Here is a 12354-nt window from a genome sequence, read left to right as displayed (position 1 = left end):
ACCAATCATTCACGCTCTCTGTTTCCATGTTTCTCAGTAGCCAAGTTTCCTCACACTGACGCTCAGCGTAGTGTTTCTTGGACATATATACTAACATTCTTATTCAATGGTCGCTTAAAAAAATAACTCCTGTATTTATGTTTTTATGATTATTTTAATGATACACAAAATACTCATGCATAAAACGTTTTACAAAAACATCATTAGATTGAATGTCTTTTGAAAATAAAGCATACACTTGATTTAATGAGTTCTTAAAACACAATCTTGCAATCAAAAATACCAAAACGTAAAGTCCACACAAATCGGAATTACGAGGCTGAAGTTGCATAGATTTGAATTTACATTCTACACTGTTTTTCTTCAAAAAGTTTTCAATATCGTGATTGTAATCAGCTGGTGATTTTCCAAGGCTGTCAAAAAACTCTGCTTGGGATGGGCTGCGTATGATTATTGACACCCAATGTTCTCCAGGCATAGGTAAAGGTTGTGTATTGACGATGAAGGCACTTGGATAATGTGTAACGATTTGAGGTAATGTATTACTAGCAAATACACCTTTTACGTAGCGTCTTAAGCAGGGGTCCATTTTCACCGTGTTCAGCAGCTGTGTTGAATTCATGGCTGAATGTAGTTGATGTCACGTGATTTGTCGACTTCCAGTAGAGATGAAAAGGTAGCAAACACAATAGCGTTAGTAGCTTTAGTTGTTGCTTGTTTGAATTTCAGCTCCAATCTGGTGTTTCCCCGACGAATCAGGTTTAAATACTCTTCTCCAAATCCACAAGGATCTATAGTAAAAACAAATAGCGAATATCCGTTTCCAAAATCATCACGAGTGATTATTAGTCCAGCGTCATTGTTCCATTTTCCAGAGGCTTCAAACAAACGGGTGTAAGCTGATGAATACAGTCCCGTTGAAAAGTCTGTTTTCAGCGGTCTACCTGGTACGCTTTTCCGGTTGATGTATACCCCAACGTCAGTTAATCCCATATGCTCAAAATTAAAAGGATTGGCCGTGTAATCCCCATTGACGGCTTTCTGGTCCACCAAAGCTACCACGATGCGATCAGGGACCGCCTGAGGAAAAATGTTGTCCCAGTAAAACTCTGTGGATCCTTTAGGAATAGTATTCATTTTCAATTCATTTCGCATAATGGTATACTTCACAGAGGTTGCTTCTATATGTTTACTGTGGTTCAACAGAACACCGGGATCTACTCGCACCTTGGCCACTTTGTACACGACGTCCAGCAACTCTAATTTGTAAGCCGGTGAAGATTCAGCAGACATGATGAAAAGCGGGGCACTGGATCTAAAAAGTTTGATGTAAATGTCTACCCCGTTTATCAGATTTTTATCTATATCAAATATGTCCTCCATCAGGTTTCCCTCTAGCTCAAAGACTGCACTTTGCTGTGTGTATCCATATCGCAGGACCAGTCCAGTATTCCCTCCATTGTATGCATTGGCATCACCGAGATTTCCCTTTTCTTTATAGAACAATTCTGATTGTTTCTGTGAATTGAGTTCATCTTTCCCACTGAACAAAATTGTCTGGAAATAAGCCTTCCACGGATAGTTGTTCGTATTGAAAGAAACTAGTTTGTTGTTCAAATAGACATCCATCTGGGAGAACATACTCTGAAGGGGCAAATTTACAATGCCTGTTTTTTCATCACTGGTCAGAGCCGTTCCATCTGCTTTCAAAATTCGGGCTTTTACGTACAATTTACTTCTCTTTAAATCGACGTATTCTGCTCCCGAACCAGATACTAGGATTTCAATGGGTGTATCGGACACTCCTATGCTAGAAATCGGTCTTGCTTCTGTAAAATACACTTTTTCGATCGCTACCTGATTAGTTGGAGACGCAAAAAGAGACAGTTCCATGGGTTGAGCTATGTCTTTATTATCTCTGCTTAAAAATGCCATTTCTATTGTTTAAAGATACTTCTGTAACTGTCAATTTTAAACTGTTTTTTGGTTCTTGATTGTGCTTTCTTGCCTGGTACACCTCGATGTTTCTTAACTGACTTCTGCTTTGTCTCTCCTGACGCTTTTCGTCGTTTTACAGGTTTAGATGACTTTTTTCTCTTCCTTGGATTTTGAGGTGTTGTTAGCTTCGATTTCTTTGAAGGAATGGCAGAAGATTGTGAATGTGGCCGTTTTATACTTCCATGCACCTTGACGAATGGGGCGCCCTCTTTAACATCCTTGGCATGTTCGACTTTGGCTCTTTCCTCCACGGCAGCTACGGGGGTCATTTGAGTGCTAGTTTGTTGTACTGGTTTTAATTGTGAGTGAGGTCTCAACGGAATGACGTAAGACTTGTAACTTTTCACGCCTCTCCCAATTTGTTTAGGTTTGTATCTATAAGGGTTAAACTTTTTCTCTGCCATGTTCTTGTAAAAAGCTTCCCATATTCTGGGATCACTGACGTAAGTCTGACTATTCATGGTCACAGAACGTAAGGAAACTTCTTAAAATGAAGTGTTACGGTCACCGGTCCGTCTAAGAATGACACTAAGTTCCCGTCTCTGTCTGTAATATATATGCCAATCTGCTGCAATTGCCCGATTTTTACTGGAATGTAATACGTAGTGTGTAAGTAATATTACCTGGTTTCTGCCCCAGGTATATGCGTCTTAGGAGGGGTGCTTCTTTTGCACCAATAAGAGTTTCTTCACAAATATCACAGCACACAAACAACTCGGATTTCTTCTTTTCGGACGTAATCCAACTCTCTGAGGAAAATTCTGTCAGAGCAACAGTCCAATATCCGTCGAATTGAATCTGTTTATTCAATTGAACTCGATAGCTATTTGGTTTATTGTCAAAATAATCAGAGCTGTCTGTAGACGTCAACACCATCCGAACGCTCATTTTGAATGAACACATTTTTGCAGAAAAAGGGGCATTTTATTGTTTTTCCAGAGAGTTTTCTAGAATCCATGAATTGAATTTCCTCGGCCATCCTTCCCATTTTACAAACACTTCTTTGGTTTTTCCACGACCCCTCCTTTTCAGTATTTTTTCCACTCTATAGGTAACATCCTCAGACTTGACAACTTTTTGAAGCTCAGATTCGTAGAAGGTACCTTCTATAGGATCGTCTGCCCAATCTTTTACTTTGTATACAGGTATTTTACCCCTTTGTATCTTTTACTCACTTTGAAAAATTCTTCGGTCCATTTCTGTTGGTAATCTCTTTGAAAAGGGTGCTTAAGCTGTGATATTCTGACAGTATCTCCAACTTTTAACTTGAAAAATGGTTTTACCCTTTTTTTCGTTGTTTTCTTTGACTTAAGCAGATTCATTTTTAGCGGGTCTGATTTTGTTTTTCTTCCCGAGAGATAAGCATCGAGTCTTATTTCATCAGCATTCCCCTGATTGACAGTGGCTGGGGCATTACCACCCAACGATCTGTGAGGTCTGTTGTTGTAGCTTTCCACCAAGTCTTGTAACACATTCACAAATCGGTAAGTTCTGTTGTTCATGAAATAGCGATACATAAGGTTCTTCATAGTACGGATCACTCTATCGGCATAGTTTGCTTTGGTCTCATGTTGCGTGTATATGACGTTAATTCCTTCTTTTTTCAGATATGCCTTTACCCAACGATTTTTGAATTCGCTACCTTTGTCTGTTCTAAGAGTGTGTGGTTTTCGTTCAGTTTGAAAAACTGATTTTAGACCATCGATAATGTTTTGATGATGTTTATTTCTTAGGGGGATTATAAATAAATATCGACTAAATATATCAATTAACACCAATAAGAATTTGTAGCCGTCGTTGTGGGACGAGATATTACTGACGTCAGCTAAGTCACCATCCCACATTGAGTCGATTGTGTTCACTATCACTTTAGAGCGCGGGAATGTCTTACGAATTGGCTTATAAAGACTATAAGGGTCTTCGTTGTTAAAAAATTGTCTAATTCTCCGCCTGCCAATCTTGTATTTACCTTCTTGTTTAACGGCTTGATACAACTTTTCGGGACCTGCAAATGCTCCCGGTTTACCGGGAGTGTAGTAGAGTTCCTTTAAGTAATCCGTGTAGTTTGACATACTGAGATACACTAATAATCTAAGTTCTCTATTCACATCTTTTATATTCAAGTAACAAACAATAAAACAGACAACTTGTTCATTTTTTTAATTTTCTGTAAGAATGAAAAAATACATGAATTGATATATACAATTATTCTTTCATTAATTATTTTGGATTCAGTATGCATGACCATAATGTCAATCAAGATCACTCTCAATTGATTCGGTGTCCTGTAAATCGCCCACATTGCATTCCATGGACCTATTGTCTTGGTCATCGTAACCGAACGGGGTACATTCAGTACAGTTTAACATCCCAATCTGATTCTGATGAGAATCGCTAAACATGCAGAGTTCGGTATCTTGTAGTTCTGGAACACATTCATGTATCTCGTTGAGAGCATCTCTAAGTCTGGCTAATTTGTTTCTGTTCAATGTGACTCCTTTCTTTGTCGGTATGGGTTCTGGGGCATCGTCGGGCTTCCAAAAGTGCCTTATATCCACTGTAGGGTAACCTGATGACAACGATACAAACACGCCACCGCCAATATGCCACTGTACTTCTCCATCCTCTCTTCCAACGTTGTCTATGAAGTCTTGGATATCTGGTAAAAGGGATTCAAATTTTAACCAACGAGCCAATGTAAAGGTAACTCCTTTCTTGGTGGCAATGAGACGACCGTGAGATTCTGCGAGATGACGGATGTGAACATAAAGCGTTCCCTTGAAAGACATGACGGTGAGAAACAGGTCATTCAAGTCGTCCAGACCTATCCTACATCTTGGCTCCTGAGACTGTTGGTGTGTAGCTTTCTTTGATTCGTTTCTGGAATCCCGTATTTCTTTGGTAGGGATGACCAACGATCTTGCCATGGCTAATTTTTTTTCGTATTCAGACTTCGTTTCATCGTCATTGTTCATTAAGAGTCTCGATAAATCAGCTTGATTGGCTTTCATTAATGCCACTCTGAGACCCATAAAAGCCCTCGATCCTCGGCGTAAAATGATACTAATCAGTTTTCTGTTTTGGTCATAACTGGTTTTCGCGGCTTCTATCTGTTGTCTCATTTCATCTGTTATTATGTTTGATGCGTACATATGTTCTGCTACTCGAATCGCCATCATCTTCTTCACCAATGTGGAGTAGTTTGCTTTAATAAGGTTTTGATGTTTATTCTCCATATCTGTTCGCAGCAGCAAGAATCTCGCAAGAAAGAAAATAAACTTGTATCCTCTCTGAGACTTGCTCAGGACTGGTGAATATCTTTCAAATCGATAAAGTTTATATAAGATTTAATCACGTGGGTCTATGACTGTATACTCCCACTTGACTGTGTACTGCCCCAATGACTGTGTACTGCCCTCTCGATTGTGAGGCATTGGTGTAGGTGGGGTTCTGGGTTTCACTGTTAAGTGCACATGTTTTCAATTTTTGAAGAAGCATGGGTAATAAGACATCCTCTGTTTGTTGAATTCTTGTCTTAAAATGAGCTCTATCTATGGCATGTTGCATCCAAATCCCTCTCCTTTCTTCGTAAGGTATCACAATTATTTGTACATGGTCATTAAATTTAAGGCAGCCGCTCCCTTTTTGCATCTCTAATATGTTTTGAACTGTGGAGAGTATTTTTTAGGCATAACACGGCGTTTCAATATGTATTCTTCAGATCCCCAATTATCGCTATGGAATACCCTTTTTCATTTTTTCTTTAAAATCAGCTATGCAATCCTCCTTTTTGTCAAACCATTGACTTTCTAGTAATGTCCATTTTCTCTCGTTTCTTCTTAAAGCGTTCCAGGCTAAAATTTTCCATTTGTATTGCTTTTCCTGAGTTTCCATTTTTTGTAACAACACGAGTAAAATGTATGCGGTATTTATTGATATTTTCTGTGACGTCGGTGACTGTGTACTCACCCTTGACTGTGTACTTACCCCTTGACTATGACCTCAATTACATTGTGGGTGTAACTGTTACCCACCCACATTGAATGTGTACTCACCCCTTGACTGTGACCTCAATTATGACCTATGTGGGTGGGGTCTGGAAAACCCCATGACATCATCGTGACTGTATACTGACTGTGTACTGTCCCCCTTACTACTACTATTCCAAAAGAACGTGTATGTACTTATTTGTGTTATATTAATATTTTTGAAAATCTTAAATCATTCATTCTGAGTCATATTAAATTCAGTTTGCATGTAAAGTTTCCCAGTAAAAACTTTTGTAGCATAGATACATACTTATGTCTTTTGTTTTATACATAGTTTGAAATGGAAACCCGTCAAGGGATCACCCCACCGCCCCAAAGACCGACTGCACCACCCCCGCCACCCCAACCTAGGTCTTTACCAGAGCCACCCCCGCGGGCGCCTCCAGCCAGGTCTCTGGCACAGCCACCACCGCGGGCGCCTGCGGTGGGGATATATAATCTCCGCTCAGCAAAGAGGTAATTCAATGTTTAAAGTTTCTCTCTCTCTCTCTCTCTCTCTTTCTCTCTCTCTCTCTAATACCAATGTATTTTTTTACATGAAAATATGAACAAGCTCTTAACATTTCTCTTTCAAAATATGACGAACTATATTTTTAATTTTCATTTTTTTTCAAAACCAATTTTATATATATATTTTTTTTCTCTTAAATTTCAGACCTAGTACAGAGTAGATGGTGTTAAACGGTGCATCCACAATGTCTGCAAGAAGAAGAATTCTTAGAAAATACACCCGCAATGTGTTCAAGAAGAAGATTGTTTTTTTTATATAAATAATTAAATCTGTTTTACATGATTTCAGTATTTTCTTCTTATTTTTTATAATGAACAGGAAGGAATGTCATGCGCGGATCCAAGAAAAAAAATCGAAAGGGGGGGGGGGGTGGACAGTTATTTGATTTTACCAGGGGATTCGAGGTGTATTTTTTGAAATTTTATGAATGTTGTGCAGTGATCCGTCCGCAAGTCGTAAAATTATAGAGGTGTAACCCTCCTAGTAAAGTTTACCAATGTTCTCGTAATGGAATCATTTGATATATGATAAAGGAAAAAACACATTTTTAAAAGATCACATTGACAATTTATTCACATTAAATTGTACAACAGTTATTTCTTTTCTTCGTCCACGCAGTCCTGTGATCTGAAATATAAATTATTGTATAAAGTCGTTACGAATACTACAAAACAATGATGAAATGAGAGACAATAAATACAATTTAAGTGAATGAACTTACAATGGGATCTCGTCGGACTCTGAGAGGTGAAGTACATCATCATCAAGGATGATAAAAGGGTTATTCCTGTACTCTTCCGGAAGCTGCTCCGACTTCCACGGAGTATGTATAAAAATTGCACAACAGTGCGTTCAAATGAGGTGGTGTTTCCGCCAATCATCACAACTACAAGTAGAATAGGAAAGTTGAATTTGACAACTCGGACCATGAGGAAACTACTTCCTTAATGTTTGCTGAAAAGTCGTTGGGAGTTTCATCGCATGTTATTTCAGTATTAGCTATTTATAATGGTATAATGGAAAGTAGCTAAATTTTTAAAAGATATAATAGTCAAATTAGTTTCGACATTAATAACAGAGACAGCATTTTATTATGAAATTAAATTTTTTAAATTTCTAACAGAAACACAATTTGGAATTGTAGACATTAAATAAAAGTACATTTATAATGAAGTTATTTCAAGTGATTATTTTTTTCTTTGATTTGTCATAAACTGTATCACATTGTATTTTATTAACACTATCACCAAATATTGTAGACAGTTCTCTTAGCACTTGTATTGGGTAAACCTACCGCACAATCTTCAACATTTCAAAAAGTCGTTGATAGTGGAAAGAAACCGTTTTGTATGCTATTTGTATGGTATTTAAAAATTATTTTTGCAAGTATATTCTTATAGTATTCAAGTATTGCTTGGTTGCAAATGTTTTCATTGTGAAGTAATTGATTTTCTAAGAAATACAACTTGCATATGAGCAATATAATGAATTTAAACATCATAGTTCTTTAAATGTTTCCGTTAGTTTTTTCATTTGTATTATTTTTTTTAGATGCGTCAGACCGACTTCAGGACGTTACCGTCACTGTAGGTCTAATAAATATCATAAATAAACTAGACATTGACCCTTGCGAACACAGGTTGACATTGCATATGATATCGGGCATTAACGAAACAAGTGCATCTACACATCGTATAATTGACATTTATATAACCAAGCTTTAGGCCTACAATAATGCTAATAATTTCACTACACTCTGCTTAGTAAGAATAATGTAACTGTGTCTCGGGACAGGCCTTCACGACAGATAAAATGCATCCCATATACCCGTAATTTTGCAAAAAAAATTCAGAATCGCTCCTACACGATTTTTGAAAAATTAATGCAGCTGCATTGAAAATAACAGTCAAATTATTTATAACAAACCATTTTGAAGCTGTAAATACCTCTCATCAAAAAATTTAAATTCATATAAATAAAGAATTCAACACCCTTTCACAGACGTTTTTACTCGCTTCGAATTTACACACCATGTTGATATTCGGAACTCTCGGGAATTTTTCATATAAAATGCACAGAGTGAGAGTTATCTTCCGTATTTTCTTTGATGAACAAAATATATGACAAATGATCAATGAAAATTTACACATATTTGTAATATCGTTTTTGAGTTTATTCATTCAAATGTGATATTATGCAAACATAAAGGACCTTCCGTGATTTAGCGTGAATTCAATACGCATGTGTAAGATTGTAAAATCCAAAAAATCCAGATGATTTCCGGATTTTGAAAAGGAATATTCGTCGATTCTTAGTTAGCGAAGCTTGATTAAGAAAAAATTTTAAAAAATGGGTAATCTGCAAGTACCAATGATGTTAAAAATATATAAACTAAAAGAAAGAACTCTTCCGATTTCTTTTTTTTATAGCCCAAACATGCGAGTCTATTATTTTAATATAGTAGTATAGATTCTGGTCTAAAACGATACCGTATAATGCTAAATATTTGCGCGTTTCAAACTTTTCCGGTTAACTCCTTATTGATAATACTAATCAACATTAATAAATAATCACGAATTATGCATGGATATCAGCATGGTTGTATTTTTTAAATACAGTAGTAGAGGTGTTTATCTAAAAAGAAAAATAATTTTAATTTGGTCTCACAAATTATCAGGTCAAAAAAGTTAAAATATGCAGTGGTTGAGTTCACTGAAGAAGATGAAAGTTGAGGTGGTACATGTACCAGTGGGATGGCTAGCAGTTGATGGAAATAAATGTTACTGGCCAAACATAAGATCAACAGCAAAAATATCGTCCTTAATAAAGGCTGATGTAGCACCTAAGGACGACCTTAAATTGCTTCCAATCAGAGTCCTGGCCGAAACAGGTATGATATTAACATTTATATTATGTACAAGAATGTTTAGAGAAACACAGAAATTATGCATGACCGTCTTAATTTTGCTACCGGGGGTAATTAAAGACATCATTTTGTAGCTGACTATGAAGATGCTCGAAAGAAATGCTCGAGGCCACCTTTACATTTGATCTTCAGACGGATGTAGAGGACGCAACGCCAAAAAAAAAAGCTAAAAGGTATGTTCTTATATTTCCTGAATATTAATTCACTAATGATTATGTTGATATTTTCATTGAATTGGTAAATATTTGTATTGAAACACATTCAATATCAGGCTAAACCTACGCTTTATCCCCTCGGAATCAGAGGAGGAAGATGATGAGGAACCTCTTACAGGCACGTAGCATCGGGGGGGGGGGGGGGGGGGGGGCAGCAGCAACAATTTTCTTTTAAAATTTACATATAAAAAAATTGAATTATTATGGAGTTGCCCCCCCCCCCCTTTCTGGGGAGCATGTAATAAAATTGATATAGAAATAAGGAAATGAGTAGAGAAATTGAAGTTATATACTACGCCATTTTTACAGCAGCAACAGAGAAAAGATTATTCAATTGTTTGGAGAAATTGCTCACAAACGTTGAAGAACTAAAAGTGCAAACAAACATCAATACCAGGTTGCTTCAAAGAATGAATGCAAAAATTGAAGTGGTTAATGGTCGCAATTGTGAGGACCAAGAAACTTCAAGCTCAATAGAAATATATTTTCCACTAAAGACAAAGGAGAAGCTTGAGACACTAGAGGATCTTCTTTTGAGCTGCGAAATCACTTATTAACGTAGTAAGTAAATGAACCTCTGTTGCAAACACCATCCTATTAATTTTAAATTAATAATGGTAACATATTTAATAGCTAGATCGATTTCCCAGTATTAATCGTGTATGAAAAAAAGTCAGTAGTTAAAATGGTGATTATAACTTGTTTATAACATTTTTTTTTAATCTGATGATAAAGGTTAGGTCTCTTTCTACAATTGTAGGAGAGAACATAAAGACAAATGTTTGACGACGTCTTGCCTACATGTTTTCAACAGATCTTGCAAAAGCAATCAATTGGATCGGAAATGGTGGAAAAACGGCATTTTCTACCTTGAAAATAAAAGATGTCTAGACAGGTAAGTTGATTCATGTTTCATTAATTCTAATCAAAATTAATTTGATTCTTAAATATTTGTACACTTGAAGTGACTTTGTAAATGTCACAAAGAAATTAATTTTCATCAAAAGAATAATTTATTCTGAATTTTCCATTTGCAGCTACAGTTCGGAAAAACAGATTATGTTTATCGGCAACGGACTCGGAAATATTCGAAGTTGCTAAAAACTGGTTTAGATTCGAAAGCGACAGGGATGGAGGGCGTAAGACGGGAGAAGAAAAAAAGAAAGAAAACGAAATGACTGATCAACTAAGTGTGGAGGATCAGACCCAACATTGAGCAAACATTTCACTTTAACTCCATGCAATTTGTTTTGAAAACGAGTAACAAACATCAATGTCATCATTATTATCAATTCATTATACCCGCACTTTCTAAAGAAAGTTCGGGTATATTGTTGTTACCCTGTTCCGTCCGTCCGTCTGTCCGTCCGTCCGTCTGTCACGTTTTACTTTCTCAAACTGCTCTTACATCTTATAAACCAGCAAACTGAACTCTTGGAGTTTGATTTGGGGTATCATGTTGTTTTGTAAAAAGGTTTCAAAAATTCTCTGTTAGTCCTGGGGGTCAAATAATTGGTAAAAATGACGTTTTTTCACAAAAAATCTTCTTCCTCGAACTCCTACATTTTCAAAAGTAGACAAATCATCTTTTGGAATATGTTTTAGGGTATCCTATAGATGCGCAATAAGGTTTCGGAATTTTTAATTTTGTCCTGGGGGTCATTTAATGGCTAAAAAATGACGTTTTTTTACATTTTTTTTTAAGCAGTAGCCAAATGATCTTCTAGAATATGATTGGGGGTGTCATATTGAGGCATGATCAGGTTCCAGAATTTTTTTTTTTATTAAGGGGATCAGTGGGCAACAAAAAATGACGTTTTTTGGCAAAAAAAATATGGTTCCCAGAACTCCTCTTACAACTTTTGGAGTAGCTACGTCATCTCTTTGGATATAATTGGGGCTGTCCTATAGATGTGCAATAAGGTTTTCAAAATTTAAATTTCATCCTGGGAGTCAAATAGTAGCAGAAAATTGACGTTTATCACTAAAAAAACAAGCATTGATCCAAGAGCTCCTCTTATGATTTAATGGATAGACAATCATATCTTGGGATATGATAGGGACTGTTCTATAGATGTGCAGTAAGGTTTTCAAAATTCAAATTTCATCCAGGGAGTCAAAATGTAGCAGAAAATTGACGTTTATCACTTAAAAAAAAACACAGATCCTAGAACTCCTTTTATGATTTAATGGATAGACACATCATATCTTGGGATATGAAAGGAACTGTTCCATAGATGTGCATTATGGTTTTGAAAAATTAAATTTAACCCTGAGGCCCATTACCTACCGGTATATACCTTTTGATGCCCTTTAAGGATCAAGAATATATATGGTTAAGGGGTGGGGATCTCAACCGTTTTCGAGATATTCGTGCACTTCCTGTTCAAGGGGGGTCATGACCACTCCCGGGGCCCATGACCTACATACCGTTTGATGCCCCTTGACACAAGGAACAAGAATATATATGGTTTAAGGGTGGGGATCTCAACTGTTTTGAAGATATTAAGGGACTTGCTGTTTGAGGGCATCAGGACCACCCAAAGGGCCCATGACCTACATAACATTTGATGCCCCTTGACATCAGAAACATGAATATATATGGTTTAGGGGTCATGATTATAACAGTTTCTGAGATATATGGTAATTTCAAAT

The 12354-nt window shown here is 36.6% G+C and overlaps 2 protein-coding genes across 2 annotated transcripts; both read right to left on the bottom strand.

Moving 5' to 3' along the window:
• Positions 1 to 618: 618 nt before the first annotated feature.
• On the bottom strand, positions 619 to 1935 carry LOC117686300 (uncharacterized protein F54H12.2-like). Its single transcript, XM_034461127.2, has one exon. The coding sequence runs from the start codon at positions 1933 to 1935 to the stop codon at positions 619 to 621; it is 1317 nt and encodes a 438-aa protein (XP_034317018.2).
• Positions 1936 to 4250: 2315 nt separating this feature from the next.
• On the bottom strand, positions 4251 to 5271 carry LOC117686301 (uncharacterized). The gene has a single exon (XM_034461128.2). It carries the CDS (start codon positions 5232 to 5234, stop codon positions 4251 to 4253), a length of 984 nt encoding a protein of 327 aa, XP_034317019.2. The 5' UTR covers positions 5235 to 5271.
• Positions 5272 to 12354: the final 7083 nt, after the last annotated feature.

Source organism: Magallana gigas, chromosome 1 (genome assembly GCF_963853765.1).
Source record: "Magallana gigas chromosome 1, xbMagGiga1.1, whole genome shotgun sequence".
In the NCBI taxonomy this organism is placed as follows: domain Eukaryota; kingdom Metazoa; phylum Mollusca; class Bivalvia; order Ostreida; family Ostreidae; genus Magallana; species Magallana gigas.
This window is presented reverse-complemented; position numbering and strand designations above follow the sequence as displayed.